General features: G+C 37.6%; 3 protein-coding genes across 4 annotated transcripts; 1 reads left to right on the top strand and 2 right to left on the bottom strand.

The window, feature by feature from the left end:
• Window positions 1-63: 63 nt before the first annotated feature.
• mettl25b (methyltransferase like 25B) lies at window positions 64-3,141 on the top strand. The gene is made up of 8 exons (XM_073811591.1): window positions 64-278; window positions 486-604; window positions 803-1,019; window positions 1,112-1,174; window positions 1,273-1,407; window positions 1,554-2,383; window positions 2,599-2,783; window positions 3,002-3,141. The coding sequence occupies exons 1-8, from the start codon at window positions 177-179 to the stop codon at window positions 3,094-3,096; spliced, it is 1,746 nt and encodes a 581-aa protein (XP_073667692.1). The 5' UTR covers window positions 64-176; the 3' UTR covers window positions 3,097-3,141.
• A 548-nt stretch (window positions 3,142-3,689) lies between these two features.
• On the bottom strand, window positions 3,690-5,474 carry s100a1 (S100 calcium binding protein A1). Of its 2 annotated transcripts, none has more exons than XM_065245441.2 (3): window positions 5,414-5,474; window positions 3,923-4,087; window positions 3,690-3,846 (listed from the first exon to the last, which is right to left on the bottom strand). In XM_065245441.2, exons 2-3 carry the CDS (start codon window positions 4,061-4,063, stop codon window positions 3,697-3,699), a joined length of 291 nt encoding a protein of 96 aa, XP_065101513.2. In that variant the 5' UTR covers window positions 4,064-4,087; window positions 5,414-5,474; the 3' UTR covers window positions 3,690-3,696. The 2 variants fall into 2 exon arrangements, with proteins under 2 accessions (XP_065101513.2, XP_065101515.2); XM_065245443.2 differs by having other exon boundaries at window positions 3,923-4,071; window positions 5,414-5,468.
• A 914-nt stretch (window positions 5,475-6,388) lies between these two features.
• On the bottom strand, window positions 6,389-13,479 carry tlr18 (toll-like receptor 18). Its single transcript, XM_065298189.2, has 4 exons — window positions 13,293-13,479; window positions 8,976-9,949; window positions 7,706-8,882; window positions 6,389-7,416 (listed from the first exon to the last, which is right to left on the bottom strand). Exons 1-4 carry the CDS (start codon window positions 13,323-13,325, stop codon window positions 6,970-6,972), a joined length of 2,631 nt encoding a protein of 876 aa, XP_065154261.1. The 5' UTR covers window positions 13,326-13,479; the 3' UTR covers window positions 6,389-6,969.
• Window positions 13,480-14,777: the final 1,298 nt, after the last annotated feature.

Genomic DNA, 14,777 nt, shown 5'->3' with positions numbered 1-14,777 from the left:
TGAAATCAATTATCGCGAGAAGGATTCCAATAGGGAGCTTTGTACTGTAAACTCGCGGTACTGCGATGTCATATGCTGCATTAATTCGACACACCTTTTAGTGCACACGCTAAACACAAGAGCCAAACGAAAGGAGCACCTAACCATCTGTAGTCTTCATGTAATTTTTGTGTGAAATGCTTGGGGCGACTTTATCCGAACAGGAGCAGAGAGGATTGGCCGAGAAGTTGACAACCCTCCTTTCAAACTACAGACATATTTCGGACTCCTACATCATAGTAATTCTTGAACAGTTTGTTTTTATACCCCTTTCTGTGTTTCATCTCGTATTAGAGTCCACAAAACGTCCTTGGCGAGTGTAACTGTAAACGGAGAATCTGCCAAAACCAAATTGGGTTATTTTCTGTTGTCTTAACATCTTGCGTGAGACTACTACAATATTTAAAAACATGTGAAAGTGTGTCGTTGTGTGTCTGTACCCGCAGGAGTTTTTCAGTGAGAGTTTGTGGGACACTCTACCTGTGAGCTGGCAAAAAGCCCTCGGTGATCTTACACCACCATTGATCGCAGACCTGCTACTGGATAAAGAGATAAAGGACCGGCGGTAACAACACCTTGTTTAGTCTAAAATTACCTTTAGGTTCATAAAATTAGATCATGCTTCATGAGGTAGCACCTGAAATTGTTTTTAAAGTTTTTGAAGCGCAAAGTGTATCCTGTTGCTTGTAATGTATAGCAATGTACACAGAATTAAGGTCGATCAAAACAAGTATTTTTTATGGGTTTTATTTTTGTCTTTAAGTTACCCATCTGTGTGGCCTTTGTCCTTACTGGCACTGCGAACGGCAGCACATGCACTGTCATTTCCACGTAAAGCACCAGGTGGACACCCAAAGGATGCAGGTGCACAGATGTGGGACGAGTTTCAGTCTAACCAGAGTCAAAGCTCTTTGTTAGGACATATTTTCCGTAAACACGTTAAACCCAAGAAGCAGCATGAAATCCGTCGACTTGGAAAGGTACGCGTTCTGTATGTCTTTTTTATGTTAAAGTTCATTTACTAGACAAAACAGTTAACATGCAAATGTTCCTTTTCAACACTTTCTCCTAGCTGGTTAAGGAGTTGTGTGACGAAGCTAACTGTAACAGTGTGGTTGATGTTGGGTCTGGACAGGTACCGCTGTGTTGTGTTGTGTTGTGCTATACTTTGCTGTTATTTATACAAAACATATGGCTGTTCAGCTGTAGCCTACTTTCATTTTATCCCTGCAGGGCCATTTGACACGTTTTTTGTCTTTTGGACTTGGCCTACATGTCGCTGGAATTGAGGCTGACCCTGCCCTGGTTTCCATGGCCACCAAATTTGATAAACAGCTCTTATTGACACTGGCCAAAGAGAGTCAAAAGGTAATATATTACAATAAATGTTATCATCTTTTAGATGTATGTATTCAAAAACATATGTATTGTGCTGTATTACCCTTTATTTTATATCCTAATAATGACCAACGTTCTTTTGGGGATGAGAATTTTCATCTGGTTTTCTGTTGCAGTCAGAAAAATCTCCAGGTCTATGTTCTGAACCTGGTCCCACTCCTCGCCATGTTGTAGGCTGGGTCGACCCGAAAGCATCATGGGAATTTTTTATAAAACAGCTTGATATCACAGAAAATAATGGACCCACCACTTGGCGGTATAACAAAGGACAAGAGCTGGAAGTTGAGCAGAATACTTGCCGAACCAATGCAGAGGAGTTACAAGCTACACATTCAGCTGACACACATTTTTCTGATTCTGTATCCCAAATAAACACTCTGGTTTTTCCATCTGGGGTGAAACCTAAAAACATATGCAGTTGTGCCAGTGAATCACCTGTTAACAACTCACCTTTTATTGGGTCTGAAGTGACAATCCCAAATGTTGGATGTGGTGTACAGCAATCAAATAACTTTGTCCTCACTGGGCTTCATGCCTGTGGAGATCTTAGTTCTACGCTGCTTCGCCATTTCGCAAATTGCCCTCATGTTCAGGTCATCACGTCTGTTGCTTGCTGCTATATGAAAATCTCAACCCAGGAGAACCCAAACCCTCCTGGGGTGATACAACCCCAAGCCTCACAAGCCACAATACAGCATTCAGAATTTGGTTATCCAATGAGTGACTGGGTACGTGGGTTACCAGGGCACCAGTTGTCCTACAAGGCACGAGAGGGGGCTTGTCATGCAATAGAGGACTATCTCCACAGGCTGAGAGAAGAGAGCCATCTGCTTCGGACACATTGCTACAGAGCTGTTTTGGAAACCATCATCAGAGAGGCGAGACCCCAATTACGCAGGCCAGGGGTTCAGACTGTTAAGAAAGCCCATGCATTATCGTTTTCAGAGTATGTAACTTTATTGTGGCATGTGACTTATTTTTTAGGGTCAAGGGCATTTAATTTATTATATTTTTACTTAAATTGGTGATTCTACTGTAAAGTTCCTCTATAGTCCAGTACTGAAAGTATTTTACCTTTAAAATCACCATAATATCTTATATCATGTTATATCATGCAGGTGCTCTTTCTGCATTATGCCAAGAACCTCTGTATTTTAACAGGTATGCTCGCATGGCATTGCCACGAGTGGGTTTACCCGTTGATCTCCCCTTTAACCCTGACTGTGTGGATGCAATGCTAGCACAGCAGGGCCGTGTTGTGGCATACTTCAGCCTGGTTTTACTGCTTGCACCTGTGGTGGAGACTCTCGTGTTATTGGACAGAATGATTTTCCTGCAGGAGAGGGGTAAGTGAAGCAGAGCAAATCACTCATTGGTGTAAATAGCCTGTTAAAATGAACATCTCACACCCTATTGGTAATTCAACCACCCTTAGACAGAGCAGGACATTTAAATAGCACTGTATTGTCTACTTCCTGATTCGTAATGTAAATTCATATTTAAAAAAAATGTATTTAAATGTTTTATCTTTTCTGGTATGATTATGTATTTGTCTTTTTTTTAGGTTTTCAGAGTAAACTGATACCACTTTTTGATGCAGTTTTGTCCCCAAGAAACCTGGTACTAGTTGCTGTAAAGCCCACAGCAACAGAGAGCTGAATGGAGTTTCAAACGCTCAAAAAATATGAACAATTCCAAATCAGAACCACTGAATTTGATTTGCTGTGAAGGATTGCTTGCATTAAAAGCAGTCTTTACATAAGCCACATTAACTTCAATAGCTAAAACGAGAAGTCTGAATTTGATTTTTTATTTTTCCGAAATTAACTACCAGGGTTCATTGTTTTATGCCAATCTGTTTTTTAGCACTTGTATTATTTATTAAACAACTATGTTACAGTCAGACTGTATTGCTTTAGAATGTTTTAAATACTTTTCACACTACATTTGCTTAAATGCATTTATTAAATGCATGCATAACTCCGTAAAGGTTTAGACAAAGTTGCATTAGCTTCTTCATGGTCAATGAACGGAAGCTTGTAGTTCCCGTTTTAACCTCTAGATGACGCCCTTAACACATCAGGTCAACCTCCAATAAAAGCATTGCAAAAAATTGTTTACATTTCCAGCTGTTTTTTTTATTTCATCTTACCAAAGTCACATGCAGAGGCTTTATTTCTGATAAATAGCATTTACAAAATAGTCACCTGCAAAAGACAGCAAAACTGAGGATAGACATACAGTATCAAGACATGACATTTAATTCTTCATGCTTTCAATAAAGAATTCATTGCACGCCACTGTGAGAGCAGCAACCAATACAACAAACTCCTGAAAGTCCACCTCTCCGTCTCGATTTTCATCCAAATCAGACATAATCTTCTCCACAACCATGGGGTCTTTACTCGCCTACAAAACAACAGGGTTATTCACAATGTTTCCATAAACATGCAACCTGTTAACATTTTAAAAAGGTAAAACGTACCGATAAAAAGTCATTGAGTTCACCCTGAAGCAAGCTTTTGAGTTCAGCTTTGCTCAGTTTGTACTTGTCTCCTTCTTTGGAAGAGTATGTGTGGAAGACTTTAATCAGGCTTTCCATTGCACTTTCCAGCTGTGAAACCATTTTGCGATCTTAATAAACAAAATCCTGCAAAAAGTTAAACCATTACTGTTTGCAATGAAAATCTTAATGGTTATGCCAACTTTTAAAGAATGGTTGCCCCTTTTTTAAACACCTTAAAATAGGTCATTGTGGGCTAGATACCCATATGATAAAAAAAAGGTAGTTTGTCACTGGGTCAGTTCCCTCAAAAAGTACACTGACTGTACTGCTTGACATTAAATAAAAATTCTATAAAGGGTGCAAATTAGTACACCTTAGGTTGTTGAAGGGCACAGCAGATGTACCTATGAGGCATTAATACTGACAATGTATAAAAATGACAATACAATCTACTAAAGTGCTTTCAGATAAATGTAATACACTAGTCAACAATTGAAGTGGATCAAAACCTTTTCTAAAAGTGGTCTTAAAATCAATACCTGTTCTTGTCTTAGGACAACTTTGATAAACGTTTTTGATCCATTTCAAATGTTGACTAGTACATTTAAGATGTTATTTCAGCAGGTGTTCCTGCTTAACAGGTAGATCATTGCATTTGCAAAGGACGTGGGCTTGATTCCCAAGGAACACACATTGATAAAATGTATAGCTACACTGCAAGTCACTTGGGATATAAGTGTCTGCTAAATGCCTGCATGTTGATTACATTGCAAACCTATTTATCCAATATAAGATAATGCATCACTCACACTGACATCTGCTGACCCCAGTGTCCTCCAACCACCCACTAAAGGATCTAATATCGGTGCTGCAACAGGCCTTTTGGCTCTGGCAGGCTGATGACTATTAGCAGGGACAGGCAAGACAGGTGTACATCAATAATTCAATCAGCCTTTTGTATGAACTAAAGAGGCCGAGACTGATTATTCAGCATCGTGGCATGCAGGATTATGTTTTTTCTGTTTTTGTAATAGGCTCAAATTAGCAATTGGCTGAAGTCTTACAGAAACACACAATAGTAACAGTACTTGTGAGTCGAAAATAAAACCAGCTTGATTGTTATTAAATAAATGCACTTAATAAACTATAACCTATTTGGTTACAATATTTACATGTGAATTAGTCTCAAGTGCCAAGTAAGTCTATATATAATAATGTATATTTAAATAATCTATATAGAATGCTTATCTGTTAGTTTGCAATTAATAAATCATTTTTATTTAAAGCTTACCAAATACATTTATATTCAACTACTCAAAAGTATAGTTAATGAGAATTTTATTCTTAAATGTCACCGTATTGTTTTGCATACCTATGCAATAATTCAAATTAATAATTGTAACTGAACGTAAGTAACGCTATACTCACTGTAATAAGAATATTTTCAAAAAACAATGTTTTTTAACTTACCGAGCAAAATGAAGCAGCTAACAACACCTGAGTGAACCAGTTACCAGTAGCCAAACCCATCTCATTAAATAGCGTCTACTCACCTGTGCAGGGGAATCATGTGGAGCCGCCTCCAACAGCAAACCGCCTACTCGTATAAACTCACACAATTTGAGTTTTTAAAAACAACGTGTTCAGGCATATACTCTAATTTTAGCGTCTTATTATGCATTTTCTTTGGAGAAAAATATACCTTAAATACACAAAGATAGACTTTTATACACCAAATAAATATTAAGTAAATTTTTTCTAAATAAACACTACAAAGAGTGTTTGTTTCGACTTCATGCGCTGCGGAGACCGACCATGACGTCGAATACCGCGAGAGGTGTGATTTCGAATCGCTCTCGTGGTACTTGGATGTCATGCACACCAACCGTCCTGCGCACTGTGCGCAGCATCACATAAGCTCAAACACATCTAGTTAATAAGTCTCTACGTAGTTTATTACTAACTTTGGGCTATTTGGCAAAGTTTATCCGTTGTTTCGACTAGCAGTCAAAGCTGAAACCTCCTGATGAAGCAGACGGAAGATACCGATGAAGCAAAGATAACATTCATTACAGATTCCTGTTATGTTAGTGTTAGAAACGTTAAAGGCTCTTCCTGTGCTGGAAATTGAACCACAAGTCCTTTTTGTTCAGTGCAGCATAGAAGCCAACTTGGAGAGGTATGAATTCCTGGCATGAATCCATCTCATGTACCACTTGAGTAAATACGCCTATCATTTAATAAAAACATGTTTTAGGTGCGGTCTGTTATAGTTCACGGAATGTCTTATGATAAATGGAAAAATGACAGGAATCTCGTTTCACAATGTTGTGAATGGAGTGGTACAAATATGATAAACATGAAGTTTTGCACTTACACATACTCTTAAAATCATATTGTGACATTTGCCAAGTTTCCATAAAAGAGAGGAGGAGTAGATTTATTAATACAAATGGATGTTTTTTTATTATAATAAATGATACAATTATATTTTGTAACTTCAACTGTACCAGACTCTATATTAAAATAATTTGAACTTTGTAAAACAGAATTTAATTAGTTCTGTGTAAATCTCTGAGCCAGATATAACTAAATACTATATGCTGTGATCATCATGGTTTTATTGCAGTAATATAACTTGTTTTAGTAAACGTAACTGGTTTACAGTATTGCTGTTCTGGCCTAATCAATGTGTGTAAATACAGTATGCTTGCGTGCTAAGGTTAATAAAATCTTATTGATTGTCAAAGCAAGCATCGGTGATGTAATATTATGGTTCATAAACATGTCATTAGTTCATTGGTTGTTTGTTTTGCTCATTGACTGAGTCGTAATGAATTTCTAAAACATTTTCCAGATCTTTCCAATCAAATGAATCACACAAACCTTATTTAAAAAAAACATTGCAAGCAGCCTTCAAAAATATTGAAGCCAACAGTTATGTTGTGATATTGTGGTATTCCTTCTGCAAGTAGAAAAATAAAATCTCCTTTGCCTGTTAAAGTCATCTCTTGCACTAGGTATTCTTATGCATGTTCTCCATCAGACAGTTGACTTCTATTATAAGTCTGTTTAATAATCTGGTGGCCATCTTCATTTTTTCCTTCAGTGTCTGCAGACCTCTGGTTCTCAAGTGGCAACTCAATCTGGGACATTGACCTCACTGAAGACAGACGGCTATGCCGGCTCGCTGTGCGCTCTCGTATTACGTTTGGTTTGCCCAGAACGCTTCTTAGCTGGACCCAGAAGTAGTACTGCTCTGTGGGTTTCTGGGGCCACTCCAGGTAAGTTTTGGTACTGAGCATTTTTTTGAGTCTGCAGAATTTACTTGGCAAGGAGGTGGGATCAATGGGTTCCTTGAGGACCAGTATGACATCACTGAACGTCTTGCCGATGGCTCGCTGTTGAGTGAAGTAGAGCTCATAGTTGCACCACTCACTGTTCACGAAACTGCGGGACAACACGAAAATGACCTGAATAATGAAAAAAACATGTTATGAGAAAACTGCAGAAAGCATACGTTAGTGTATTTGTGTGTTTGTCTCGCCGAAGTGATAGGTCTGGAAATTTGATACACAATCTTAGTACATTTTAAAATATTGTTTTTGTGTTTGATTTTGTGGTTTTCACAGAGATCATTAAAGCCTTGTTACCTTAATTTTTGAGTAAGGACATTGTGTGTTGCTTTAGTAAGAAGGTTTCTACATACACATACTAGTATGTTCGGACTACTTTCTTTTTAAGTAACCATTTTAAACAAACCTTGCGGCTATTTTCAATGTTCTCAATGATGTTGTCGATGATCCACCTCCCTGGAAGGAAGTCTCTTTCGTGGATGCAGAGTCGATAAGGAGGCCTAGCGTTCTCTAGACAGGGCAGCAGTTGCTCTCGGACCCAATCTGCATCCGAGTGACTGTATGAAATAAAGGCATGAAATGTGTAGTTCATATCCTGATCAGAACCTTCTTTATGGGCTCTGTACTTAGCTCTGATGATCTGGTACGTAGCTTTAATGTACCAGGGCACATGAAAGATGTAGCACACAAGCACGATAGCAAGTACAACAAGAGCTGTTACCGACACAGAGACGATGATAACCAGTTTAATATCACAGGCTATATGACCAGGAAAGTATTTGAACACCATTGTATTGAGAAGACGCTCGGGGTGGTAACATTTGTAGTTGTACGGCCAATCCGTTATGTTCACCTTTCCTTTGCTCGTGGTTTCTTGTATAAAGGTATGAAGTTCGCAGGTACAGTGATATGGGTTGTTTCCTGCAGTCAGTACACGAAGGCTAGGCATGTCCTTAAAAGATGTCATGCTAATGAGACCAAATGAGTTTCCATCTAAAGCGAGTGTACCCAAAAATGGATTCCTCCAGCCGGATGGGATGAACTTGATCTTGTTGCCGCTAAGGAGGAGCACTGTCAGGTTGGAAGCCTTGTTAAAAAAGTCCATGTTAAGTTGGTCTATGTCGCTGTATGAAAGATCGAGGTAGACTGCCGAAGTGGGGAGGCACCTGAAACTGTTGCTCTTCAGGCTGTTGTGATTAGCGATTACTTTGGTAATGGTCTTTCTCCAGTTGCAGACACGGTTTCCTATATATTGCATTTGATTGTAGCTCATATCGATTGTTTTCAGCATGACAAAATTATCAGTCAGAGATGCCAACTCAAAGAGACTGGTTAGCCGATTATGACTGACATTAAAGGTCTCAAGTAACAGCAAAGTGTTTCTGTTGTCACATTGCGGGAAATAAAGATAACTGTCCCTCAGTTGGTTATTAGAGATGTCGAGTAGCTTGGCGTTTTTCATCTCCTGCAATGAGTCACAAGGGACGGTGTTGAAGTTCACATTCCATATCATAATTTGACGGATATAATTGAGCCAGGTAAAGCGCCAGTCAAAGCGAATTATATCTGGATTACTGATGTCCCTTCAGAGAAAAAAAACAATATCACATTTAAGATAAGTTATATATATAGGCATATGTTAAAAGTTATTACGCTTTAAGTTAAGTAAAACTTACGAAAGAACCAGCCTTTCCAAGGTCAGGTTTTTCACGCTGGATCCTTGTGTTATGTTCTGTGAACGTGCAAAATCTATATATAAGAGTTCCAGGGCTTTTATTTGACTGATAGCTACATTTTCCAAAGCCATTCTCAGAACTTGCTCATTGAATTTGCCTCGATGAAAGGTCAACATTTGAGTATTCACGTGCTGCAGGCCGTAAAAAATATCCTGTTTCCCTGTGTAGTACTGAAATTCAAAAAGATTTCGGAAACGTAGAACATCAAATGTTTTGTTTGCTAAGTCTTTCAATATCTCGGGGAGCACATATGGTGTTTTGTCTAAAGCTATATCCAGCCACAAGCGTTTTGTGCTGATGCTCTTGAAAAACCCAGTTTCATAGATTTTAAGACCAGTACCGGTTTTAATGGCAAACTTGTGTAATGAAAAGTTTCTCAACACATTAATGTCAAATCTTCCCAAAATACTGACCAAGGGTCCACCAATAGACAAAACTTTTAACTGACTTAAATTTGAAAAAGCTGGACCCAGATATGCTTGTGTGTACATATTATTGGATAAATCTAAATCCTTTAAATGTCTGAGCGACTCCAGAGCTTTGAGGGGAATTTGTGTCAAAGAATTATTAAATAAATTAAGATCCTCGAGCAGAAGATTTCCCTGAAAGGCATCGTCCGCAATCAGTGAGATATTGTTGAAACGAAGCGAGAGAACTCGCAGATGACTGAAATTAAAAAAGTCTTGTTTGTGGATGACCTGTAAGGTATTGAAAGAGAGGTCGAGCACTTCCACACATGCTGGAAGTTGAGTTACTGGCACATTGGTTAGCCGAAGCCCTTTACAGTCTGCTGCACGCCCCTCGGCTGTTATTGCACAGAATGGTTGCAGTTTAACTGGCTTTATGTGCAGAATGGCCTGGAGACTCAGAAGCAGAGAAAGCAAAGCAAACGTTCCCATTATCTTCAATTCAATCTGTAAGAGATCAGAGGACAGGGGAAAAATGTTGAAAGTATATAAATTCTAATCACAGTTATATTTTAAACGTTAATAAGTGTAAGAAGGATGCTTTATTAGATTATGGATAAGGTGCAGTAAGCAAATCGGGCTCATTTTTGGTGTTTACCTAAAAGACAGAAATTATTGGAATTATGGTAATATAATTACTTATAGTATGTGATATGATTTAAATTTCATTAGAGAATAAGAATGTAGTTGCGTTAGACAGAGAACACTTCATTTCAATTTAAGGTGATGCCACATCATGTTAGTTTATTTTTCTTGGAACAAACAAATTCGGATTATGCCATCAGAGTATTTCAAAATACTACTACTAAAGCGGTCTGACTTCTAAAGCCTTATGATGCAATTTAAACAATGCGGAAATTTCCTTGTTTTAGCAAAGCTCATTGTTTAAAGTCACTGATGCCTTTATTTCTAAGAACATCAAGCATACTCTATAATTCATAAATCAAAGTCACAAGTCTTTTACAGCAGTTCGAATACACATCTGTGAGAAAGAGTGATAGTGAGTTATGTCTCAGAGGCAATCATTACAAGCCCCTTTTGTCATGACTTAAATGTGCAGAGTAGATTTTTACCAGGAACAAAAACAGGATATATTGTGTTCTTCCTAAAAAAAAAAGAGACCACTCATTATGTTTGAAGTTCCTTATTTAGATTCATTGGTTCACCAGAATATTATTTTCTTTCTCTTCGCATGTGAATTTTTGTAAAATTCTTTTGTTTATATTGATAATGAACTTTAGACCCTCTAGATAATAAACATACACTCACCTAAAGGATTATTAGGAACACCTGTTCAATTTCTCATTAATGCAATCATTTAATCAACCAATGGCAGTTGCTTCAATGCAATTAGGGGTGTGGTCCTGGTCAAGACAATCTTCTGAATGAGTGTCAGAATGGAAAAAAAAGGTGATTTAAGCAATTTTGAGCGTAGCATGGTTGGTGCCAGACGGGCCAGTCTGAGTATTTCACTATCTGCTCAGTTACTGATATTTTCATGCACAACCATTTCTAGGGTTTACAAAGAATGGCGTGAAAAGGGAAAAACATCCAGTATCCGGCCGTCCTGTGGGCTAAAATGCCTTGTTGATGCTAGAGGTCAGAGGAGAATGGGCCGACTGATTCAAGCTGATAGAAGAGCAACTTTGACTGAAATAACCACAGCATTTGTGAAGCCACAACACGCACAACCTTGAGGTGGATGGGCTACAACAGCAGAAGACCCCACCGGGTACCACTCCACTACAAATAGGAAAAAAGGCTACAATTTGCACAAGCTCACCAAAATTGGACAGTTGAAGACTGGAAAAATGTTGCCTGGTCTGATGAGTCTCGATTTCTGTTGAGACATTCAGATGGTAGAGTCAGAATTTGGCGTAAACAGAATTAGAACATGGATCCATCATGCCTTGTTACCACTGTGCAGGGTGGTGGTGTAATGGTGTGGGGGTGTTTTCTTGGCACACTTTAGACCCCTTAGTGCCATTTGGGCATCGTTTATATGCCACAGCCTCCCTGAGCATTGTTTCTGACCATGTCCATCCCTTTATGACCACCATGTACCCATCCTGTGATGACTACTTCCAGCAGGATAAGTAAGATCAAATCTTTCAAATTGGTTTCTTGAACATGACAATGAGTTCACTGTACTAAAATGGCCCCCACAGTCACCATATCTCAACACAATATGCATCTTTGGGATGTGGTGGAACGGGAGCTTTGTGCCATGGATGTGCATCCCACAAATCTTTATCAACTGCAAGATGCTATTCTATCAATATGGGCCAACATTTTTTTAAGAATGCTTTTAGCACCTTGTTGAATCAATGCCACGTAGAATTAAGGCAGTTCTGAAGGCGAAAGGGGATCAAACACAGTATTAGTATGGTGTTCCTAATAATCCTTTAGGTGAGTGTACGTTATTGAGACGGAAACTGATTTCTTGCTCCAACTCCAACCTGGAAATCTTTAAACGCATGATATGTCTGATTCAGACAAATCAATGTGATGACTCCCCCACATAAGTAATTTCAAGCAGCTGGTTGCAACAAACACCTTTAGGAAAATTCGTAGTAATAATACGCTTGTTTTTATTATTTTGTTTTTTTGTTGTTGTTGTTTTAACTGTCAATGTGTGACAAAGTCTTTTTTTTAAATAACCGCTTATCTTTTAATGGCAAGCTAGAATACACTGAGCATGTTTCAGTTTACCGAGTTTGAAATAAAAGTAATAATTAACCATAGGTCTACACGATCTGTGCAATGAACGTGATCATGTGATAACTTATCCTTAAAAAGCATACATAAAACTTCAAAGCTTTTCAAGTTCTTGTAAATGGCTTATTAAGTTATATAAGTTTATGTTTTATCATTGTTATCTTCTTTACTATAAGGCCCATGCCTTCTTTTTTTTACTGTCTTCTATGTATGAGGTGAAGGAGCATTGTTTGTAAACATCGACCATAACAATATATTATTATATACAGTAAATCCTCAGAGAATGTGTGCAAGAGCACAAGAACAAACAGGATGTTCCTCTCAACCTCTGTAATAATATTTGAGCATGCAAACATGTTTTATTATAGACCTATTTCGCCGTAAAGCTGTGTAGGTTTCTTGAATAAATATTATTACACATACAAATATAGGGGGAAATAGTGGCAGCGTCCGAGTCCGAGCATCATGATGCGAGATCTTAAGAGTGTTTATAAAAACAACGTTACACGTGGCCAACTACTATTTCTGTTAATGCGATTACCCTTACGTAAACACTCCTACAATCATGACTCTCATACATTTTTTAAATCTAAGATGTAAAGACTTTTACAATTATATATGTTATGCTGACTTGTATACTGTTTGTCGAAATTATTCGTAAAGCGGATAGCAATACATTTTGATAACACCAATACAGTCTGCTTACAGTATAAGACTTGTAAAAACGAGTTATAAAACTCTGTTGAAAGACTGTTCATGGTGCTGGTCCAGATCTTTCTCACAAATGATACAAGACAGTCCAAAAAACTGAGAGGTAATGGCGTGCTGGCCAGTGATCGGATCATCTTAAGTTTGTCCATGATAAGGTAAATCGATTTACAACTATTTAGTTATGGCAGAGTTACGGTAATACGAATGACTGTTGTTCTGTAAAATCATAAAATTCAAACAGCTTCCTGCTTATTTTCGTAGTCGTAGTTTGGTTGGTTTTAAGACTAGAAGATGTGAACACCGAAGCATTAAAATGCTTTTTTAATTCGCGTAAAAAATGTGCGTGCGTGGGTTTACTCACCTTGCCAACACGATCCGGAGTCGCGTGGATCATTATGCTTGTTCATAGAGATAAATGTCAAGTGACCCTCAGTCAGTATTTGCATCGGTTGAAGAACATTCGCCGTAGACAGACGCAAAGTTTTTTTGGTGCTTACTCTGTATTAACCTAGTTTAGAGTTTGCCTCGGAGTATGAGCTCACTTCTTATGAAAGAGTCCGGCAATGGTTGCAAGTCCCTAAATCACTTCTTACAGTAAGCACACTTTGACGTCAAAAAAGTAAACATTGGTAAATTTATAGCCTATTTGAACATGTTTATTTCTTCTTCTTAGCAATAGAAAATGTTGATGCTTTGTATTATAAAATATTTTCCTACAAATAAATATTCCCAAAAGGTTCTTTGTCATTTATGGATTGTGCACAAAAGTCAAATATTTCTATCTATCTATCTATCTATCTATCTATCTATCTATCTATCTATCTATCTATCTATCTATCTATCTATCTATCTATCTATCTATCTAGATAGAGATATTTCACTTTATATCTATATAGATAGATAGATAGATAGATAGATAGATAGATAGATAGATAGATAGATAGATAGATAGAGATATTTGACTTGATAGATAGATAGATGGAGAGAGAGAGAGAGAGAGAGAGAGAGAGAGAGAAAGAGAGAGATAGATAGAGAGATAGAGAGATAGATATAAATTCTATATATATTTGTCTAAAGCAAAGGTGTGCTATGTTACATACAGATATATATATATATACACACACACACACACACATACATACATACATACTGTATATATCACAGCAAAACCCCTTTTTATGGAGTGTAAGGGACTTTGTTATTTGTTTATTTCTTTTTTTTCTTTTTGACATTTCGCTCAAATATGTTTATAAGAGATGCTTTGACAGACAGTTCAGTCTACACAGAACGAATGTGTTAAAAACAACACATTGGTGTCCACCCATCTCTGTGTTATTATTGAAACAACATATTTTGTGTTACTTTTAACACAACTTGTGTTATATTTTAAAACAAAAACAACACAAAATGACACATAATGTGTTAAATTACAAGATGTGTTAAAAGCTTAAAGCACAAAGATGTTTAAAAAATTAACACATCCTTTCTAAGAGTGTAACAGACTTCCTGTTATTGCAATACAGCAAGTGCATAGGTCAGCAAAGGTGCAAGACGGCTTTAAAATGTCAATGGTTTTACAAGAAAGGAAGTATGAAAAGTTCCGCATAGAAACTTGACCTCTACTTTAGAAACTAGGAGAACCTATGAAGGTTTTGTGCTTCGGGGAAGAAATTCAAAGTGATCATTGCTCCCAAGATTTTGTAAAATGGTCAACCTTTGTTATCTTTACGCATAAATAAAATATTTAAATGTTTGCAGTCATTCAGAATTTTTTCCACAACACGAGTCTAGCAACGATGGGCTATGTTACATTACTTATAATGACTGTAAGTAGGAGAACATGCAG

Source organism: Paramisgurnus dabryanus, chromosome 13, assembly GCF_030506205.2.
Source record: "Paramisgurnus dabryanus chromosome 13, PD_genome_1.1, whole genome shotgun sequence".
NCBI lineage: Eukaryota > Metazoa > Chordata > Actinopteri > Cypriniformes > Cobitidae > Paramisgurnus > Paramisgurnus dabryanus.
The sequence above is the reverse complement of the archived record's forward strand: the minus strand, read 5'-3'. Positions and strand labels throughout refer to the sequence as shown.